This window comes from Mustela erminea, chromosome 5, assembly GCF_009829155.1.
Source record: "Mustela erminea isolate mMusErm1 chromosome 5, mMusErm1.Pri, whole genome shotgun sequence".
NCBI classification, from domain to species: domain Eukaryota; kingdom Metazoa; phylum Chordata; class Mammalia; order Carnivora; family Mustelidae; genus Mustela; species Mustela erminea.
The window spans coordinates 44,090,856-44,108,805 of NC_045618.1; the positions used below are offsets into that span (position 1 = coordinate 44,090,856).

Here is a 17,950-nt window from a genome sequence, read left to right on the forward strand (position 1 = left end):
TTTGAAATGTTGCTTTAGGTACATTGTGCATTTAGGTTCAATGGCACACTGACACTTTGAAAAATAGCTTCACCTCATGGTTTCAGTAAGCAAAGTCTTCTGAGTTTAGCGTTCTTGAATAGAATTCCTTTTTTTTTTTTTAATTTTTTTAGGAGGAAATGGGAATTTTTGTCCTCCTGGCATTAAGGGATACCCATGTTCAGAAAGGACCTTTAGCTGACAATTTACTTATTTTGTCAGAGGCAATGACTCTGTCAGGACTCCCAGTAGAAAATACAGACTTGGAAAGACTGGAGAATGGGGACCAGGCTTTGGCGGAGAGATGGGGATACAGTCATAAGAAAATATTTTTGTCATTTTTCAGAGCATGTACTTACTCTGGGGTGAAGAAAAAAGGAAGTAGCAGTAGGCATAAAGTCTGTAAGAAAATAAATCTCTCTCTCGAAGGTTCATGGGAGACTCTTACACTAAAATTTGGGAGGTTGGAGGCCGAGAACCTGCCTGTCTGGTGAATCCCTCCATGTAGTCTGCTGGATTCTGGAACAAAACTGGCCTCCTTGTTCTTGGAAGGATGTGACAGACACAATTAAGTTCTCAGGTGGGGAAGTCTGGGCCTTTCTGAAGCGAGGCTTCCCACAGGCGGCCAGAGGAGAGCCATGAGCACACCAGCGTTTGTCCTGCTTGTGGGGAAAAAAAAAACAACTCCTGTAAACCATTTAGACTTGATGCCACTTATCAGTGCCATCGTGGTCTTGGAATTAATTGTCCCTTATCTTTTGGAGAGAGACAAATGAACACTGGAACCTGAGCTCTCAAGCGTGCCTGTCTTTATCGCTTGTCCCGAGGATTGTAAAGCACACGGAGATAATGGGGTATTGTTAGACGAGGTTCATGGGTGACATTGAGAAGGCAGGGCCTGGGCCTGCAGCGCCCTTTCTTAGACAGGCAGCTTGCCCGTGCCAGCCCCTCAGTGGGAGGGGCACGTATCTGTGTGTGTTTATGTCAGGGGACACTCAAAGCCTGGCTCACCTCCTGTCGCTCTCCTGTCCAGGTGGCAGCCAAGCAGGCTGCAGCTGCCGCCACACAGACCATCGCCGCCTCTCAGAACGCAGCCGTGTCCAACAAGAACCCCGCCGCCCAGCAGCAGCTGGTCCAGAGCTGCAAGGTGAGCTTCCGGCCGCCCGAGAGCCGCGTCTGCTGTGGATGACGCTGACGGCCCTTAGGGGGCCAGGTGCTGGGATCATTCAGTTACGACTGATCACCCAGGCCCTGATGGAGTGTGCTCAGGCTCCCATGTTGCAGGTGTGCACACACACACACCAACACACACGCATCTGGTTTTTGTCTCATAAGTGGATGGCCTGTGTCTGAAGGGAGAGTATGGTGCTTTTTCCCGAATTGCCTTCCCTTTGTCTAGATTTTTGGCTTTCTCTTCAAGAGACCAAATCAAGGAAGATCATTAATAAGGCCATTTTAGGGCTCTGAAATGGCAACAAAGCATTGAATTTCCAGAGTGCCTTTCTCCTTCTGAGAGATGGGCCTCGGCCTTCAGTGTGTGCTGAATCCTGCTTCGTGTGGACTCCCGCATTAATTTCATCCCATCAGGCCTCAGGGCTCATTTGCTTTGGGGCTCTCCTCTGTCACACATTTGTTCTTCTGAGACCCGGACCTTGATGGCATGTTGAAGCCAATGTGCCCCAAAGGGTGCAGTGAACCCCTTTGTTGCTTCTGAAGGCCCAAAAATTTCACTCTCCCAGGACACCCCTGAATGGTGCCAGACACAATGTATAATTGTGTCACTATTGCCCACGTGTTGGTGGTATGTCTGCCTGGAGTATCTCAAAGGTGTTCGCAGTGAGCAGTGGGGGATGAGTGGAAAGCTGAGTCTGTGCCAATGTTTGAGAGTTGACTGCACTATCCCCCCTTTTTCTCATCTCCTCTGTGACACCGCTCACATGGGAGAGGGGTTACCACTTCTACCTCAGAGATGGCTTTACTTCTGAAGAGAACCAGCCAGAGCCCTCCAAGTCCTGATTCTGGGTTCTCTGAGCCTCCCTCACCCCCCACAACCTGAGGAGCAGAAAGGACTCAGCAATGAGTAAGGCCTGGTCCTTGGGACTGTATGGAGAATGAAGGGCTTTTCCTGCAAGCCAGGGCCCTGTAGGGGGTGTGTGTTGTCTCCTAGAGCCTCAGGTCACCTGGCAGCACAGGTGCTGAGAAGAAAACCCTTCTCAGAGAGCATTTGCTTCTCATGTCCAGGACAGTCCTACAGGGTGGATTAACCCCCTCCCGTTTTTGCAGAGACTGAAGATACTCAGTGCCTGGGCATCATGTCAGGAAGCAAGAGCTTTACTATGTATCAGGTTGCAGAGGAGAGAGGAAAGTGGCCCAGATTACTGGAGCCAGTCCTGAAGAGAATCTGAGGAAAAATCTCATGGAAGTATTTTTTTTAACCCTTGCTGGAATGGGTTCCCAAAAAAATAGGTCAGCAGGCTGGTATACACGTAGGACCTTCACCAGCAATGGGGGCTACTGTGCTGTGACCGTTGAGGACTTGGCCAGTCAGGTGAGCACTGGTCTCAGAGGGGAGAACACAGCAAAGGTAGAAGGTTGGTCTCCTACGGCACCGAAAGGCGGCTCCTTCCTCCTCCACCCTGGGCATTGGGATTTCCAGTTTGAGAAATGAGGAGGGCTACTCCAAGAGTGAAGAACCGTAGTGACAGGAAAGGTGACGGCCAGAATGCATACCTGCCAAGTGAGAGATCGGAGAGACTTCAGCTGGCAGATGAGGACTTCTCTTACTTTTTTCTCTTCATTACACTATGTGACTTGAGTTTATCCACTGGTGAATTGTAAAGATTCTTTGTTTGTTTTGAAACTCTAAACCGTAATTGGCCAGGTTGGTATTTGTTGCAAGTGGGCAAACGCTTTTCAGACCTCCTTACGGAGACTCGTACTGTGCTTAAATGCACTGGGGACCTTCAGGAGCACAGGGTGGAGCGTGTGTGTGAGAGAGCTATCCAGAGGTACTGTGTTAAAAGATTCAGTGTTTTAAGGACCCAGCTGGTTTCCAAGTGCTGGGTAAATGCAAGGTTTGGGACAAGCATGGCCCTGCTGGAATAGCCCATCCCAAAAACATTGTCCCTGGGGTCCTTCCTATCTTGCTAAGCTGTGCTCTATTTTAATTCTCCTTGCTTCCTGTAGGCGGTGGCCGACCACATCCCTCAGCTGGTCCAGGGGGTGCGAGGGAGCCAAGCCCAAGCAGAAGACCTTAGCGCCCAGCTGGCTCTCATCATCTCCAGCCAGAACTTTCTCCAGGTAACAGAAGCAGTCACCTGGGTTGTGCCCAGAGCTCCCCAACCCGTGGGGTAGGGGGTGCCCTTTATCCTTAGGGAGAAGAATTACCCAGTTCCACAGCCACGGCCAAGTCTTTGCAGTGAGCAGACCTTTGAAGGCCTTCCCACTGTATTTCCAATTTCAGGAGAGGTGGATTTAGCTTGGCAAAGCAGAATGCTGCTGTGCAGGGAAATTGCCCTGGGAGATGGCCCATAATCCATTTCTCTTGGGAGTCTCATCTTTATTTCTCCTGTATGAGAGAAAACATGGGATAAGTGGCAAGTTTGGTTGAACAGCCTGCTCCTAGGTAGAGCTCTCGGTCTGCCAGTTTCCAGAGAGTCTAATGCTGTTATTCACAGACTGGGGGTAAAAGAAGTGGTAAGTGCATCTTCTCCAAAGGTGGGATCTTTTTTTGTGGCAGTTGTACAATTACTAAGTGTTGTCTGTTTTTGCTGGCTAAGGGGTGGATTCATTTTAAGAAAAATAAAATGAGACTATGAAGTGGTGGGAAAACTCCCTTTTTATGTACTCCTTGTATTCAGATCCCTTGGCACTTCCTGTCTACTTGTATCTCCCGAACAGATCCTCTTCCTTGTCCTTTTCTAGTTGAACCTGTGCCTACAGGACTCACTGATACATCTGTTGAGCCAATTTTCCAAGCGCTGTAACTCCAGCACGAGCTGAAGGCAGATGCTTAACCGACTGGGCCACCCAGGCGCCCCTGCATACATCTTTTTAAATTGGGATTATTGTGTGTAGACTCTGCCCTTCATGTTAACATTTGTACTATGAGCGTTTTTGGTTTTAAGTCATCCATCGTATGGCCACAGCCACGCTCTGCTTGGCTCTTCCCTCGCCACTAGACCTACAGGTGGTTTTCAGTTATTTGCCATCATAAACAACCTGTGACAAGATAAAAGTTGTCATGTGTGCTCAAATATTTGTTCTTCTCCTGAATTATTAGGATAAATTCCCAGAAATAGGATTGCAAGTGGCTTATTTTTATCTCGGGGCTGTTGAGCATTGTGGCTTGGACATGTGTTTCTCTTCTCATTGGGGTGGTTTGAGGGTCTGGAGCCAGTTGGGTTGTCCCCTCCATGGGCAGGCTTCGAGGGTATTACGATAGAGCCATGTAGACATATTTCAGCGTCCACTCTGTCCCCGCTCTTATTTTTCCTTTTCCTTTCATTCTTTTAATTTTGCCATCACAGACACATCAGAAGATAACAAGAATAAGGCAAAGTTAGAAATAAGTGGAAATGGAATTAACAGACCAAAGAGTTGAGAACATTTTAAACTTCATTCATATGTGTTGTAAAATGGCCCTTCTGAAAGGCTGAATGAATCCAAGTTTACGTGTGGCCATGCATGGATGGAGCACATTTTCTTATACATCTTTCCCAAGTTGGGGACTCCAGCATTTAAAAACTAGGTTGTTGATAATTTTTGAAGTTCTTATTGTTTGACTTTGTGTTTCCTTGATTGTCACATGTTAAATGGGTTTCATGTTTCAGTTGTATTCATTAAGTGAGTTTATCAACTTACATTTCAGGCTGATTTTTTTTTAATGAATTCTCCTGTGTTATTTAAATATTAAAAATATTGACTTCTGTCATTAATGTTTATTTCTGACAAATTGTTTAAGCATTACTAAAAGCAGTTTTATATCATCTATATTAAAACCCCTAAAACAATTTTTTCTTTGGTCCAAATTGTACTTTTAAAGTTTTATACAAAGAAAATTACGAATGTGTGAAAAATTTTAGCTACAAAGCTTTTGTCATACTATGGTTTATTACACTGGAAAACTGGAAACATACCCAACACCACAGGACTGAGAAATATTAAGATACATACAGTGGAATACTAGACAGCTCTTAACTTTGGGAAATAGAATAAATAGTATGATCTTGTTTTTGGAAATATGTATGCATGCATACAGACATCTATGCATGGTGAGATTATCCTGGGTAGTGAGATGTGATGTGACAGGTCATTTTCTTTCATTTTATCTGCCCACATTTTTTAAAGCAGTCTATTGGATGTATCTGAGACACAGATTAGAGAGCTATTCTAAGAAACACGAAGAAATGTTTTTAATAAACTCTCTTTGAAACCGGTTTTAAATGAGAATTTCATTATTTTGCCCCCTCTCCATGATGCATACTTTGTTTTCTTTTTCTTAACATTTCTAGAGCTTACTGCCCTAGCGTATCTGACCTGGGGTGGCCATTTTCAGGGGTAGTCTAGATGGTTGTGGTCTTCCTTGGTTTAGGGCTCAGTAAGTTCTGACTGATTTGCGGCATGGTTGTTTGGGTCTCTGCTCTGACTTCTGCTGCTCAGGCACCGTCTCGCTCTCTGCTCATTTCCTTACAGCCTGGAAGCAAGATGGTGTCCTCCGCCAAAGCTGCCGTGCCCACTGTGAGTGACCAGGCTGCGGCCATGCAGCTGAGCCAGTGTGCCAAGAACCTTGCTACCAGCTTGGCAGAGCTGCGAACTGCCTCGCAGAAGGCAAGTGGACCCTTGTCACAGCAGTTAGCTCGCTGGGAACGGAGCTGCAGATGTCTTACTGTGGGATGTGACCTGGGGATGACCCAGGACCGGAACACTGCTGGGCATATTTCTGGGCAGAGCTGTCTGTTCCGTTTGCTTGATCTTTAAAAGATGCCCATGTAGCTTAGCTTTGGCCATTTTTAGCCACTCTCCTAGACTTAGTTGACCCGCCTTCCAGTTGCACAGGACTTTTGTTAAACTATTTTAGGTTATATGCTCCTTCCCCCTCCCCAGTACCCCGGGAACAAGCGATGGTCCATTGTTCACAATCTTAGGGGAGACAGGTAGTCATCAGTTTCTTGGTGCCAGGTAAGTTGTAGGCCAGAATAAGTGATCATATCTTCCAGGTATTATTTTGTGGATTTAGTGAATTATTTAGGCAGCAAATTTATTTTGGGGCGGGGGGGGGGGGACAGGTATTTATATTATCTTTTTTGCCCTGAAAACTTTTCCCATTTTACATGGGAATATCCACCTTAACAAGGTCCTCAATAGAACAGAATTAAGGATTAATGAGTTTCTGTCTCTAGCACTTATTAATTATCAACGGGCCTCATTACTGTACTGTTTGATATGTTATTAGCATGACATTCTGGCATGAGTTCATTTTTCCTCATTGTAGTGATCCCTTTATCAGAACTGGAGGCCTCATACATGAGCAAGGGGAGAAGGTTAGAAGCTGATTTGAATCCTTAATATGAACAGTGTACTGCATCACCAAAGGAAAATATCCAGAGTTTTAGGATAATGTTCAGCTGGAAAAAAATATCTCAAGTTGTGTTTCTCAACAAGAGGTCCAGGGACCATCTGCACTGGAATCCCCTGGGAACATTCAGAATGCAGGTGCCCAGGCCTCACCCCTGAGCAGCTAAGTCAGTGTCTGTGGTCATAGAACCTGAACATCTGCATTTTATGAGTCTCATCAGTAAGCCTTAGGAAGAGTCACACCTCAACTATTTTGAGGCTGTGAGCCTCAAAGTGGGACTCAAGCAAGACTGTCCACTGGGTGTAAAAAGATATTAAGGCTTTAAAATATAAGAGTGGAAGCTCTGCTGTTAGACTGCCTGCATGCAAATTCTGGCCTTGCCATCGACTAATTTTTTGTGACCTCAGCAAGTTAATTAACCTCTCTGTGCCTCAGTTTCTTCACTATATACTATTGGCACATAGCAATCAGTCAGTTAGTATTTACTGCTCTTGTTGTCACTGTTAACTAAAAATAAAGAAAGAAATTATGATTTACCTGTATTTGACATACTGGTCTATAATTTTACACCGATAATTTATTAACATGTATATGGAGGGGGATGTGATCAAAGCATTTGGAGACCAATATCTTAAATGATCAAGAGAATGAAGTAGTTTTCTTAAAACAATTGCTAAGGAAAAGAAAAATCCTTTTTGTGATTTTCAGTATGGAAAGGTAATGGTTTATAGTCTAGAACTTTGTAGAGACTCAATAAGGTTGATAACAGCTTGCCCCCATAGTCCTGGGTTCATTCGTTCATTCCTTCTTCAGCCACTCACCACATGCTTTTCAAGCCTCTGTGCTAGGTGCTCTCTCTCTCTAGAACCCAGAAACACTGAAGAAGGAGTCTCTTAGTCTGAGCGACAGATGCATTGTGGATAAAAATAGCTTCAAGGAGACTTTAAGTATATCCACTTATGAGACATACATAATTGATTATTTAGGGAGGTCAGGACAGACCAAGGTTGATTTTGTTCTATCAGGAAACACATATTCCACTGGCTTCCTGTTGCCAGGGTTGGAGAACCACTGGGAACATCCAGAAAGGCATTGGGTGCATTGCAAAGTACTGGGGACGCTTTTCCCGGGCAGACTGTACACATATTCCCAACTCTGTTGCCAGGCCCATGAAGCCTGTGGTCCTATGGAAATCGATTCAGCGCTGAGCACCGTGCAGACACTCAAGAGTGAACTGCAGGACGCCAAGATGGCTGCTGTGGAGAGTCAGCTGAAACCGCTTCCGGGGGAAACGGTAAGGGATGTTAGAGCCTGCTGTGGGTTGGGACTCTGCCTCATGTCAAGATCACGGTGAGGCATTTTTAGAAGCTGGAGTTGGTGGCCCTGAATCACACACATTTTATAGGCAAAGCCCTAGAATAGCCCCGTTTTTAAGAACTGCGTTGAGGTAAAGATGGCCCGGAAGGGGCCCCGGTCATGGTTCTGTGTCTTGCTTTGCTGGAGGTTGGCTGGGGATGCACTCTTTTTCATAAACAAGACACATCCTTGTGTTCTGATCCCACAGCCTTTTTCTGAGAAGAACATCCAGCACAGCTGGAGGAACTGGGTTTCAAAGTAGAAGTTCTTGTTTCTGGCTCCAGCTTGTGTCCTCAACCAGCTGTAGACACATCTTGTGTCTCCTCTGTGTCTCAGATACTTTATCTGTAATACAGATAGCAGTGAGGTTATAAAGGTAGACACAGGAAATATTTTCAACAGGCATGATTTGAAAAAACATTGACTTAACGCAAGACAACTGGAAGGGACAACAGCAAAGCACTGGAATCCAGTCCACAATCCAGGGGAATGGTGGGGACAGAGCTCTAATTTGATCATGTTACGGTGCCTCGTGATGCCTGAGTCAGGGTTTTCTTGGCTCAAATTTTACCAGCTCTTCTCATTTGTGTGTACCTCCTTTTCCACATTATTGAATGGTGCTAATAAGTGCCGTTATTTGGTAAGTACATCGTACACACCGCGTGTGCCCAAAATCAGTCTAGTTTATCCTGATGGTAACCTTGATGAGTGAGTTTTGTGGGTGCCATTTTGCTCTGAGAAAACACAGGTGCCCGGGTAGGTTGTCACTGTTCTGTCCAGTGTCTTCCCACTGATGGTAGAACTGGGGTTTGAATCCAGACCCACAGGACTCCAAAGCCCACGCTCTTGATCCCTCCCTCTGGGCTACTGCTGCTCTTTGGATCCCCTAATGTACCATGGACCAAAGGTACTTAGGAAGCCCTCAGAAACTATTTGTTAAACCATGCTCCTGCTAATTGCAAAGATGAAGAAAGGCTCAGAGGAGTTAAGTCACCTAAGGTCACCCAGCTAATGATCAAGTCAGGACTGGCCACAGGGCCGGCAGCATCATGATGTAGTTCACGTGTCCCTTTGTAAGCTCCTGCACTCCAGGGAACCTGAGAGAGGCTGCCCTCACATGATTCTGCCTTTACAGAAACCTGCTGGTCTGTTAGAATGCAAGAAGCCCTGTGTAATTTTTAAGGAAACTGCCCCCAAAAGAATATGTGTGCTGTGTTAGAACATATTGTTGGCCAGAACATATTGTTGGCTACAGGTTCTTTTATATTTGAAGGCACTGCCTACCCTGGGAAATGATGTTACAGAGTTAAAAAATGCACGCATTCTCTGATGCCTTCCCGCACTCTTGTGGTATGCCTGAAGGTTCTGTTCCAAAAGATTGTCCCTCATCTAGTAATCAAATAATTATCCATACCCTGAGCCTTCAGTAAGTTTGTTCTCTGAATTATTTATTCAGTTTACAAAGCAAGATGACGTGCTGTTCATAGGAAGCAAGCACTCTGCCCATTTTCATAATCTCATGTACCAGGGCAAACCTCTCTTTTTCTATTGCATTTCCTTCTGGTTAGAACTCCTCGAAGTATAAAGATCAAAATGAACAATGTTAGTGGTCCCACATGCCAGGAAGGCGGTACCGCTGGATGCCTGCCCACTTCCTGCCAAGGCGTAATTAATTCTCGCTAAGGATTTGTTGCAGACTTTCTAAATTAGCTTCCGAAGGCATGATGCTAATAGCTACCATTTGTTGAGTACCTACATTGATTCTGAGAACATGCTAAGCTTAAGTATTAGGATCTCTTCAGGAAACCGAGACCTGGAAAGGTTCGGTAACCTGCCCAGTCTCTGACAGCTAGCACGTGGGGGAAGGAAGCAGAGGGCAGGGGCCTGAACCCAGGTTTGTTTACTCTCAAGCATGGGCTCTTTCCCCTTCTGTCACCCTACTTACTCTTAGCACCAATGCCATCAGGTGGGGAAAAGCTGAGGACCATGATTTGATGTGCATCATTTGTATGCTAAGATTTAGGTGTACGTTGCTTTTCTTCTAAGTTGTCTTCCTCCTTGGATATTCTTACAGCTGGAAAAATGCGCTCAAGACCTAGGAAGTACATCCAAGGCAGTGGGCTCGTCCATGGCCCAGCTTCTGACCTGTGCTGCTCAAGGCAATGAGCACTACACAGGTGAGACCCACATCCTTCTTGATGCCCTGTGGCCAGGTGCAGACAGCTGGGGTGGGCGGTGAGGGACAGCAACGGGGGTTCCTTGATTTGGCCATGAACCTAACTTTGTTTTTCAACAGCAGTTTACAGATTTTTCAAGCTCTTTCCATGTGCTTGTTACTGGGCTTGAAACTAAGCATATAAAGATGAATAAAATATGAATGCTCCAAATTATTTGTGGATCACCCCATCTAGACTACTAGAAAAAGTAATTACAAACTTTGAGGACTGTCTCTGTATGACTCTTGAAATCTCACTAAAGGAATTGTTTTAAAAAATGTTAAGAAAAAAAAGGATGACAACAAATAAGATTCCAGTTAAATTTTCAGAGATGGAAGGAGACAGATGACTGATAATGAATAGAACCAATGAACAAAAACTAAAAGTCTTCAGGGATAGGGCAGCCGGCAAGAAACAAGCTGACTTGTGCTGCAGAACCCTGAGGGGGTTTGAATACTGGAGATACAAGGTACCCATAAGGGCAGGAGACACCTTTAAACAGAAGGCTATATAGAAACAGATTGTGTAATTATCAGCTCTAGGAAAAGCACCAGGTTTATATAAGGAAATGTCTTTCTAATAGGAAGTAGACAGAACAGGAAGCCTATAGCTTCCTAAAATGGAAACAGTGAGAAGATTCATTAAAAGCCCATTACCTGGAAATAGGAAATGTGTCAGAAGAAAGCTCAAAGAGCTGAGTGGCTCTAGGAAGGGAATGAAATGGGAGAGGTGGTTGTTGATTGTTGCTGTTGTTACACAGTAGTACTGCCTGACTTCTTTAAAAAAGAAAAAAAAGGTATACATTGTTATTGAAGTGTAATAAACATCTAGAAGAGAGAGGTTAAGTCCTAAATGTGTACCTTCCTGAGTTACTATAAATTGAATGCACCCCAGCCACCACCACCAAGATCAAGTGGTGGAACGTTTTCAGCCTGCTCCCTGCCAGTCATTGTATTTCCTCCTGTCCCCCAGAGGTAAACACCCGTGACTTGTAACAGCACAAGTTGATTTGCCTGTTTTTAACTATGTATGAAATCATTCAAGGTGTGTCCATGTTTTTGAGGCTTTTTCTGGCATTATGATGTGAGATGCGCAGGATGTCAGAAGCCGTTCTTTGCTTTCTGTTGCTTCCTACAATATTTCATTATGTGAATATACCTGTTGGTGACTCTTTGTACCATTGATGGGTAAAGCTATGAATAGTTCTCGTACATGCTGTTTAGTGAACGTAAATAAGCATTTTCTAAATAAATACCTAGAGATGGACGTGCTGGGTCCCAGGCTGTGCTAATAACCCAGCTCTGTCCTTCCAGCAGCGTGTGAATGCTCCATTTGATCACATTCTTCTGTCCACTTTCTGTTGTCAGCCAATGTCATTAGCCATTCTGCTGAGTGTGTAATAGTATCATATTATGGTTCTAATTTGTAATTCCCTGATGAGCAATGCAATTGCTCATTTTTTCATGTATTAATTGGCCATTTGGTCATCTCAAAGTGCCTCTTCATGCCTTTTGCTCTTTAAAAAAAAGCAAAAACAAAAACAACAACCTTGAGTTATCTTCGTGTTAGTTGGAATTTTCACATGTATGTATTTCTTTTATCTTGAGGCTTACCTTTCACTTTCAAAACTGTTTCTTGATGAATAGATTTTTTTAGAATTTTAATATAGTTCAATTTACAGTGTTTTTCCTTTACGGTTGCTAACTTTCTATGTCCTTTTTAAAAATTTTTCCTCTCTAAAATCAAGATATTCTCTTCTGTTACAGTCTAGAAGTTTTGTTGTTTTACTTTCTATATTTAGAACTATGGTCCGTCTGCATTTGAGTTTTACATATGAGCAAAGAGAGCCCTCACTCTTTTTTCTCTTGGATATCTGTCTGACACAGCACCACTCACTGAAGCCATCATCATTTCCCTAGTGGTCTTCGGTGCTAGTTGGTCCTTAAGTGAAAGCTGTATGCAAATCAGCTTCTGATCTTCCACTTCTTTTCCAGTGATTTGATTGCCTGTCCCTACCATAGTAGCACACTTTGCTGATAACTGAGTTTTATACTAAGTATTAATACTGGTTATATGAGTCCTCTGACTTCATTATTTCTCAAGTAGTGCTGACTCTTCTTACCCCTTTATATTTCCACATAAATTCTACAATCAACCTGGCAGTTTCTACCCCCAAAAAACCCTGTTCATTTTTTTTTTTTTCTTAATTGGAGTTACACTGAATCAGTTTGGGGATAAGTGACATTCTCACATTCTTGAGGCCTCTAATCTGCAAATAGGACATATCCCTCCACTTACTGAGATTTTCCCTTTACTACTGTTTTACAGTCTTGTGCATATAGTTCCGTGCCTTTATTTTCATTGTAATGTGCATGATATATCTTATCCCATTTTCAGTTTTAATGTATGCTTTTATTTAACTTGTATCTTGTGAGCATCATGTAATTGTTTTGCAAAGAGAGGGGTTGTTGATGCAACATCTTTTTTCTTTCAATTTTTTAAAGATTTTATTGAGAGAGAGCGAGAGCACAAGTCAGGGGGAGGGGCAGAGGGACAAGCAGGCTCCCCACTGAGCAGAGAGCCCAATATGGTGTTCTGTCCTGGGATTCAGAATCATGACCTGAGCTGAAGGCAAGGTCTTAATTTCTTGTTTCAATTGGAGTATTTGTTCCATTTACCTATAATGTAATTACTGATATATTGGGGTTTGAATCTGTCCTTTTGCTCTTTGTTTTATGAATGACTTACCTGCTCTGGGTTCCTTTCTCTTTCTCTCTCTCTCTCTGTCTCTCCTGTCTTCAGATTTGTATGTATCTGTTAAGGTCTGCTTCTTTCTCCTTGATTAGCTTGTTAGTTATATATTCATTGACTGTCTATGAATTTTCAAAATTTATAGGATTTTTAAAAGTCTAATATAAGTTAGTGTGTTCACCACTTCCTGGACGGTGCAAGAATCTTGGGACTCTTTAATTCCTTTTACCTTTCTTTCTGCTCATTTTTTGCATAATCAGAACCCATGAATGATGACAGATATTTTAATCCCCTCCATACAGTCTCCATATCATTTCCTACAGTCAGTATCCATTTAGAGTCACTGCCACATTGACCTTCCCATTGTTCTGTATGCCTGTTCCCTCTCCATGTGCTTCCACTGGGGATTATTTCCTTTGTGCCTTAACTCCCTTCATTTCCTCCAGTGTGACTTTATTGGTAACAAATTCTCTTCATTTTTGTCTGTCTAAAACTGCCTTTATTTAGCCTTTATCTTTGGTAGATAATTTCACTCATAAAATTTTAAGCTGGCAGTTCTTTTCTGCCAGAACTTTGAAGGTGTTATTCCATTGTCTTTTGGCTTCCTTTATTTCTGTTGTGAAGAAAGCCATCAGTCTCCTTTTGGAAAGGTAATGTGAGGTTTTTTTTTTAAAAATTATTTTGAATTTTTAAAAATTTTTAAATTTTTTATTTAAAATCAGTCAGCCAACGTATAGTATAATACATCATTAGTTTTTGATATAATGTTCAGTGATCCCTTAGTTGCGTATAACACCCAGTGCTATCACATCACGTGCCATCTTTACTGCCCATAATCCCCATTAATCTCGTTTCAATTGGAGTATTTGTTCCATTTACCTGTAATGTAATTACTGATATATTGGGGTCACCATATATCACCTCATCTCTCCACCCACCCCCTTTTCCACAACCCTGTTTGCCAGAGTCAAGAGTCTCACTGTGGTTTTATTTTTTCCCCTCTACTAACTTTTTGAATTTTTCAGTCTTTTTTCAAGCAATGGGCTTAGAGAAATTTTATTGGGTGTTTATCCTGCTGTGGGTTTTTGTACAGCTTGAAAATGGGACTCGTTGTCTTAGATCAGTTTTAGCGAATTCTCAAGCACCATATTTTCAAGTACTGTCTCTGCCCCATTTTTTTTTTTTTCTCTTCTCTGTAGATTCCAGTTACCATAAATGTCAGGTGTTTTCACTGTGTGATGTGTCCCCTAATCTTTCCTGTTACTTGCTCTGATTTTTTTTCTCCATGCTTTATTCTGAATATTCTCATTTGATCGGTCTGTAGCTCACTCTTCTCTTTAGCCATGTCTTTTCTGCTTTCAGCCTTTTCCGAGTTTTTAATTTGAAATGTCCCATTTTTCAGTTTGAGACTAGCCGTTCGATAGTTTGTTTGCACTTTCCTTTCTCTGCTGAAATTTTCTATCTTGCCGTCTAATTTTTCAACTTAGTCATCACAAGTTATTAAAGTCCTGGTTCAGTAATTCTGATATTTGGATCACCTGTGGGCCTATGTCCCTGGTCTGTCATTTTTCTCCTCTTGTTTTTCTGCTGTTGGTCCTACCTCCTGGTGTTTCTGATATATTTTAATTTAATTCTAGACTTTGGTATTTTAAACTGAAGAGATAGTGTGAGACTCTGATTGTGTTTCTTTCCCTATGGAGGATTATTCTTTGTTTCTGGCATGTAGTGAACATCTAGCAGATCCCCATAATATGAGCAGGGACTGGCCTGATGAGCAGGGATTGAGCAGCCTGGAAATTTGCCGTCTATTTCCAGTTGGTTTTTTAGGGCATTTTTGTGTATCCCTTCAGAGCATCTGTAACATTTACCAGAGCCATTCTCTTCCATAGGCTCAGAACTGTTGCTTTTTAATCCTCCCAGCCCCATGAAATTGCAGGAAATTTTGCTCAGCTTCTAGGCAACAGTTTACGAATGAAGAAGGAGTGCCTTGAGGGGAAAAGCAGCCCTGTACCACCACCCCTGCAACGTCCTTTCTTTCTTTTAAAATCATAATCCCTCTTAGTGCCTTGGTTTCTCTCCACTGCTGTCAAACAGATGTTTTATATGATTTTTCCAGTGGTTTTCGTTGTGTCTCTGAGGGGAATTGATCTGCATTAAGCTGTTCTGCCGTTACTATAATCAAAGTCCCCTTGGATTTTTTTTTTAACTGTGTCTGTTTATTACCTGGAGAATAGAAAGAGTAGGAGCACACACAAAGAGTACTCTGTAGTATAATAGAGTACCTGCAGTAGTAAGACTTTTATGCTAAGGAGAGTAAGGGAAACCATCAGGAGTGAACTGGCCCCCTGTTCAGGGTTGTAAGGATTGTTCAGCACTTATTTAGCATTCAAGGAGAAGGAAACGTATTTATAAATTCTTATAAAGCAGAGGGTACATGAAAAGTATGTTTCAAAACGCTCTACACATTTCTGGAATCTTGCCGGCTCTGGTGCAGCTCATGAAATGGATCCTTGTGTGGAAGGAAGACCACAGGCTGCATCCTCTGACACCGATAACACCCAGGATGACAGACTGTCTAGTCTGTGTGTGAAAAACGGCCTCGAAATAGCACCGCTTCGTCTTGGCGGGTGCTGAATGGGTGTTTGGGAAAGTGGAGCAGTGTCTATGGAGTCCCAAAGGTAAGAGGAAAGAAGGCTGACCAAGTGACCGGGGGAGGCTTCAGGTTAGAGGCAAGCAGGTGAGGAGTAAGAGGTGAAGGCCAGAAAGGGAGGCTGGGCCAGATCCTAAAGAACCTCCTAACTTCTGCTTAAATCATTAAAAACCTCACCTAAGATCATGTGAAAATAGTGAAGAGTTTTCATCGATGGACATGGTTTAGTTTTTCTTTTAGCTAGGTTGCCCTTGCTCTCGTACGCAATAACTTGGAGGGAGGCAAAGTTGGAGGCAGGCGGACCAGCGTGAAGGCTGTTGCCATCATCCATATGAGAGATGGGTGTGGCCTGTGGCAGGAGTGAAGGGATAGATTAAAGCGAGACCTCAAAACTCTTGGGCTTTAGCTTACGCTGGTCAGGAACTGACCAGAATGGGAGTAAGGAAAGCAACATGGACAACGCTAAGACGTGTGTGAATCACCATGGCGGAAACACGGGGCCATGGACAGGTGTGGCAGGGGCTGGAGTTTAGGGATGCTAAGTTCAGCTGTAAATGCATTCAGGTAGAAGCATCTGGAGGATGTCCCAAGTCCAGATGCCCATTAGGTAGCTAGAAATTGGCCTCTGGAACTCATGGGAGAAATCTGGGAGGGAGATAACAATTTTTAAATGTTTAATGTGATACTAATAATTCAAACTGTGGAAGTATGGGTGAGTTTGCCTAGGGGGAATGATAAAATAAGAAAAAGGTTATCAGATATAACCCTGCAGAACCCTAATATTCAATGAGAAGAAGGAGGTCCTTGCAGGAAGTGAGAACATACAGCCTTGGAGAAGATTAAGGAAACCGAGAGAGAGGAGTATCTCTAGAGTCAGAGAGGTGGTTGCTGCCCAGAAAGTTGCCGAAGAGAGGGACTTAGGAAGCATCCATTGGCTTTGGGAAAAACAGAATCACTCTTTGCTTGTTGAAGGCAGCAGGCATGTTGGAAAATGGATGGGAAGCAAAGAGAGCGCGCATGTGTGGGCAGCCTCTCCCGGGTCTCAGCTCCCTCATCCTCAAATGAGGTATGTGGGATATTCAGGAATACACCTGAGCTGCCCACTGGCTAGATTCTAACATGTGTTTTTGTTTGGCCGGGGCAGTATTCAAAGTACATTTCTGCTGAGCTGAACACAGTTGTACGTAGACCCCTTTTCAGATCCTGTGCGACAGATTAAAAACCTACATCATACCAGGTTTTTATCCTTGGGATTTTGCCACATGGGCTAGTGCCATCCACACATAACCTATGTGAATGCCAGTCAGCAGTAACTACCACTACAAAGCATTGAACTACGTCACTTATCACTGGTGGATCTTCCTAAGGCTCTGTTCCTGAACTGATTTAAAATCCAGATAGCAAGAATACTGTGAAAGCAATCTGTGTCTTCAAAGGATTGTGGTTATTGCCACAGCGATCTGCTTTTGAGTTCCCCACAGGCAGTTCTGGCTTTATAGTGTACCCTGAACTGCAGGAACATTTTCTCCCGGAGGGTGGTGTTTGCTGGGAGACCCGACCCCTGGTGAGTGTCATCACTACCATCGAGAAGTCGCTCTGAACTGAGCCTTGGGCAGCCGTAGATGGTCATTGGGCTCCCCAGCCTCTCATCGTCTTTGTTTCACTCCTTTGATGGTGCAGCTTCCTCTTTTTTGGAAACCCGATGCCTCCAAAGAGGATCCTTGAGATGCCTTGAGATCCTCAGCGGAAAACACGTGGGATAGATCAACCTAAGGTTTTGGCACTCAGCTCCTCTGGTTTCCGCCTTTTTAAAAAGTTGTCTGGGTCTATGAAAGGCTTTTCAGTAAATGATTTTTGCGTACACATGACTCACCTAATTGTGTTTGATAACCATTTTATTCCTTCAAAGTCATACACAACTCAAACAGAAATGGACTCGGGAGACTGTCTAATAAATGGAAAGGCAAGAGGAGATGTCTCGAAATCACAGCCTAGAATTTTCAACAGTCAGAGCAGTGATCTCAGCCTCTCCTAAAACCTGTGGGACCCGGATGCCCTGGAGGGAAAAGGCAGCAGTCTGGGCCACACAGCTCATCAGCAGCAAAGCCAGAGCTAGACGAGATCTTAACCACATCTGGTGTCTTTCTGAGCAAGGGCATCTTTCAACCCTATGCCAGAAGCTTAAACGTAAAAAGGAACTGACTGCTCTACCTAGCTTGTTTTTCTCTTTCACCTTCGCTTTATTTATTTCTGTGTTTTCTCTTCTGGGCTTGCCCTTTGCCATAAAAATCACTTTGTGTAAAATTCTCCCATACTGTGTGCTCCATCCAGAAGTGCCATGGGATGAATGGTAGATTGGCAGCTTTGTAATTTGCCTTGATT

The 17,950-nt window shown here is 43.5% G+C and overlaps 1 protein-coding gene across 7 annotated transcripts in view; it reads left to right on the forward strand.

The window, feature by feature from the left end:
• Positions 1-17,950, forward strand: part of TLN2 (talin 2) — a 421,428-nt gene that overhangs the window by 290,065 nt on the left and 113,413 nt on the right. For all 7 annotated transcript variants that reach the window (XM_032342750.1, XM_032342743.1, XM_032342747.1 and 4 more), the window contains 5 exons: positions 1,052-1,165; positions 3,205-3,318; positions 5,713-5,847; positions 7,761-7,889; positions 10,026-10,128. In XM_032342750.1, the coding sequence (XP_032198641.1) occupies positions 1,052-1,165; positions 3,205-3,318; positions 5,713-5,847; positions 7,761-7,889; positions 10,026-10,128 (595 nt within the window). The remainder of the gene's footprint in view (positions 1-1,051; positions 1,166-3,204; positions 3,319-5,712; positions 5,848-7,760; positions 7,890-10,025; positions 10,129-17,950) is intronic.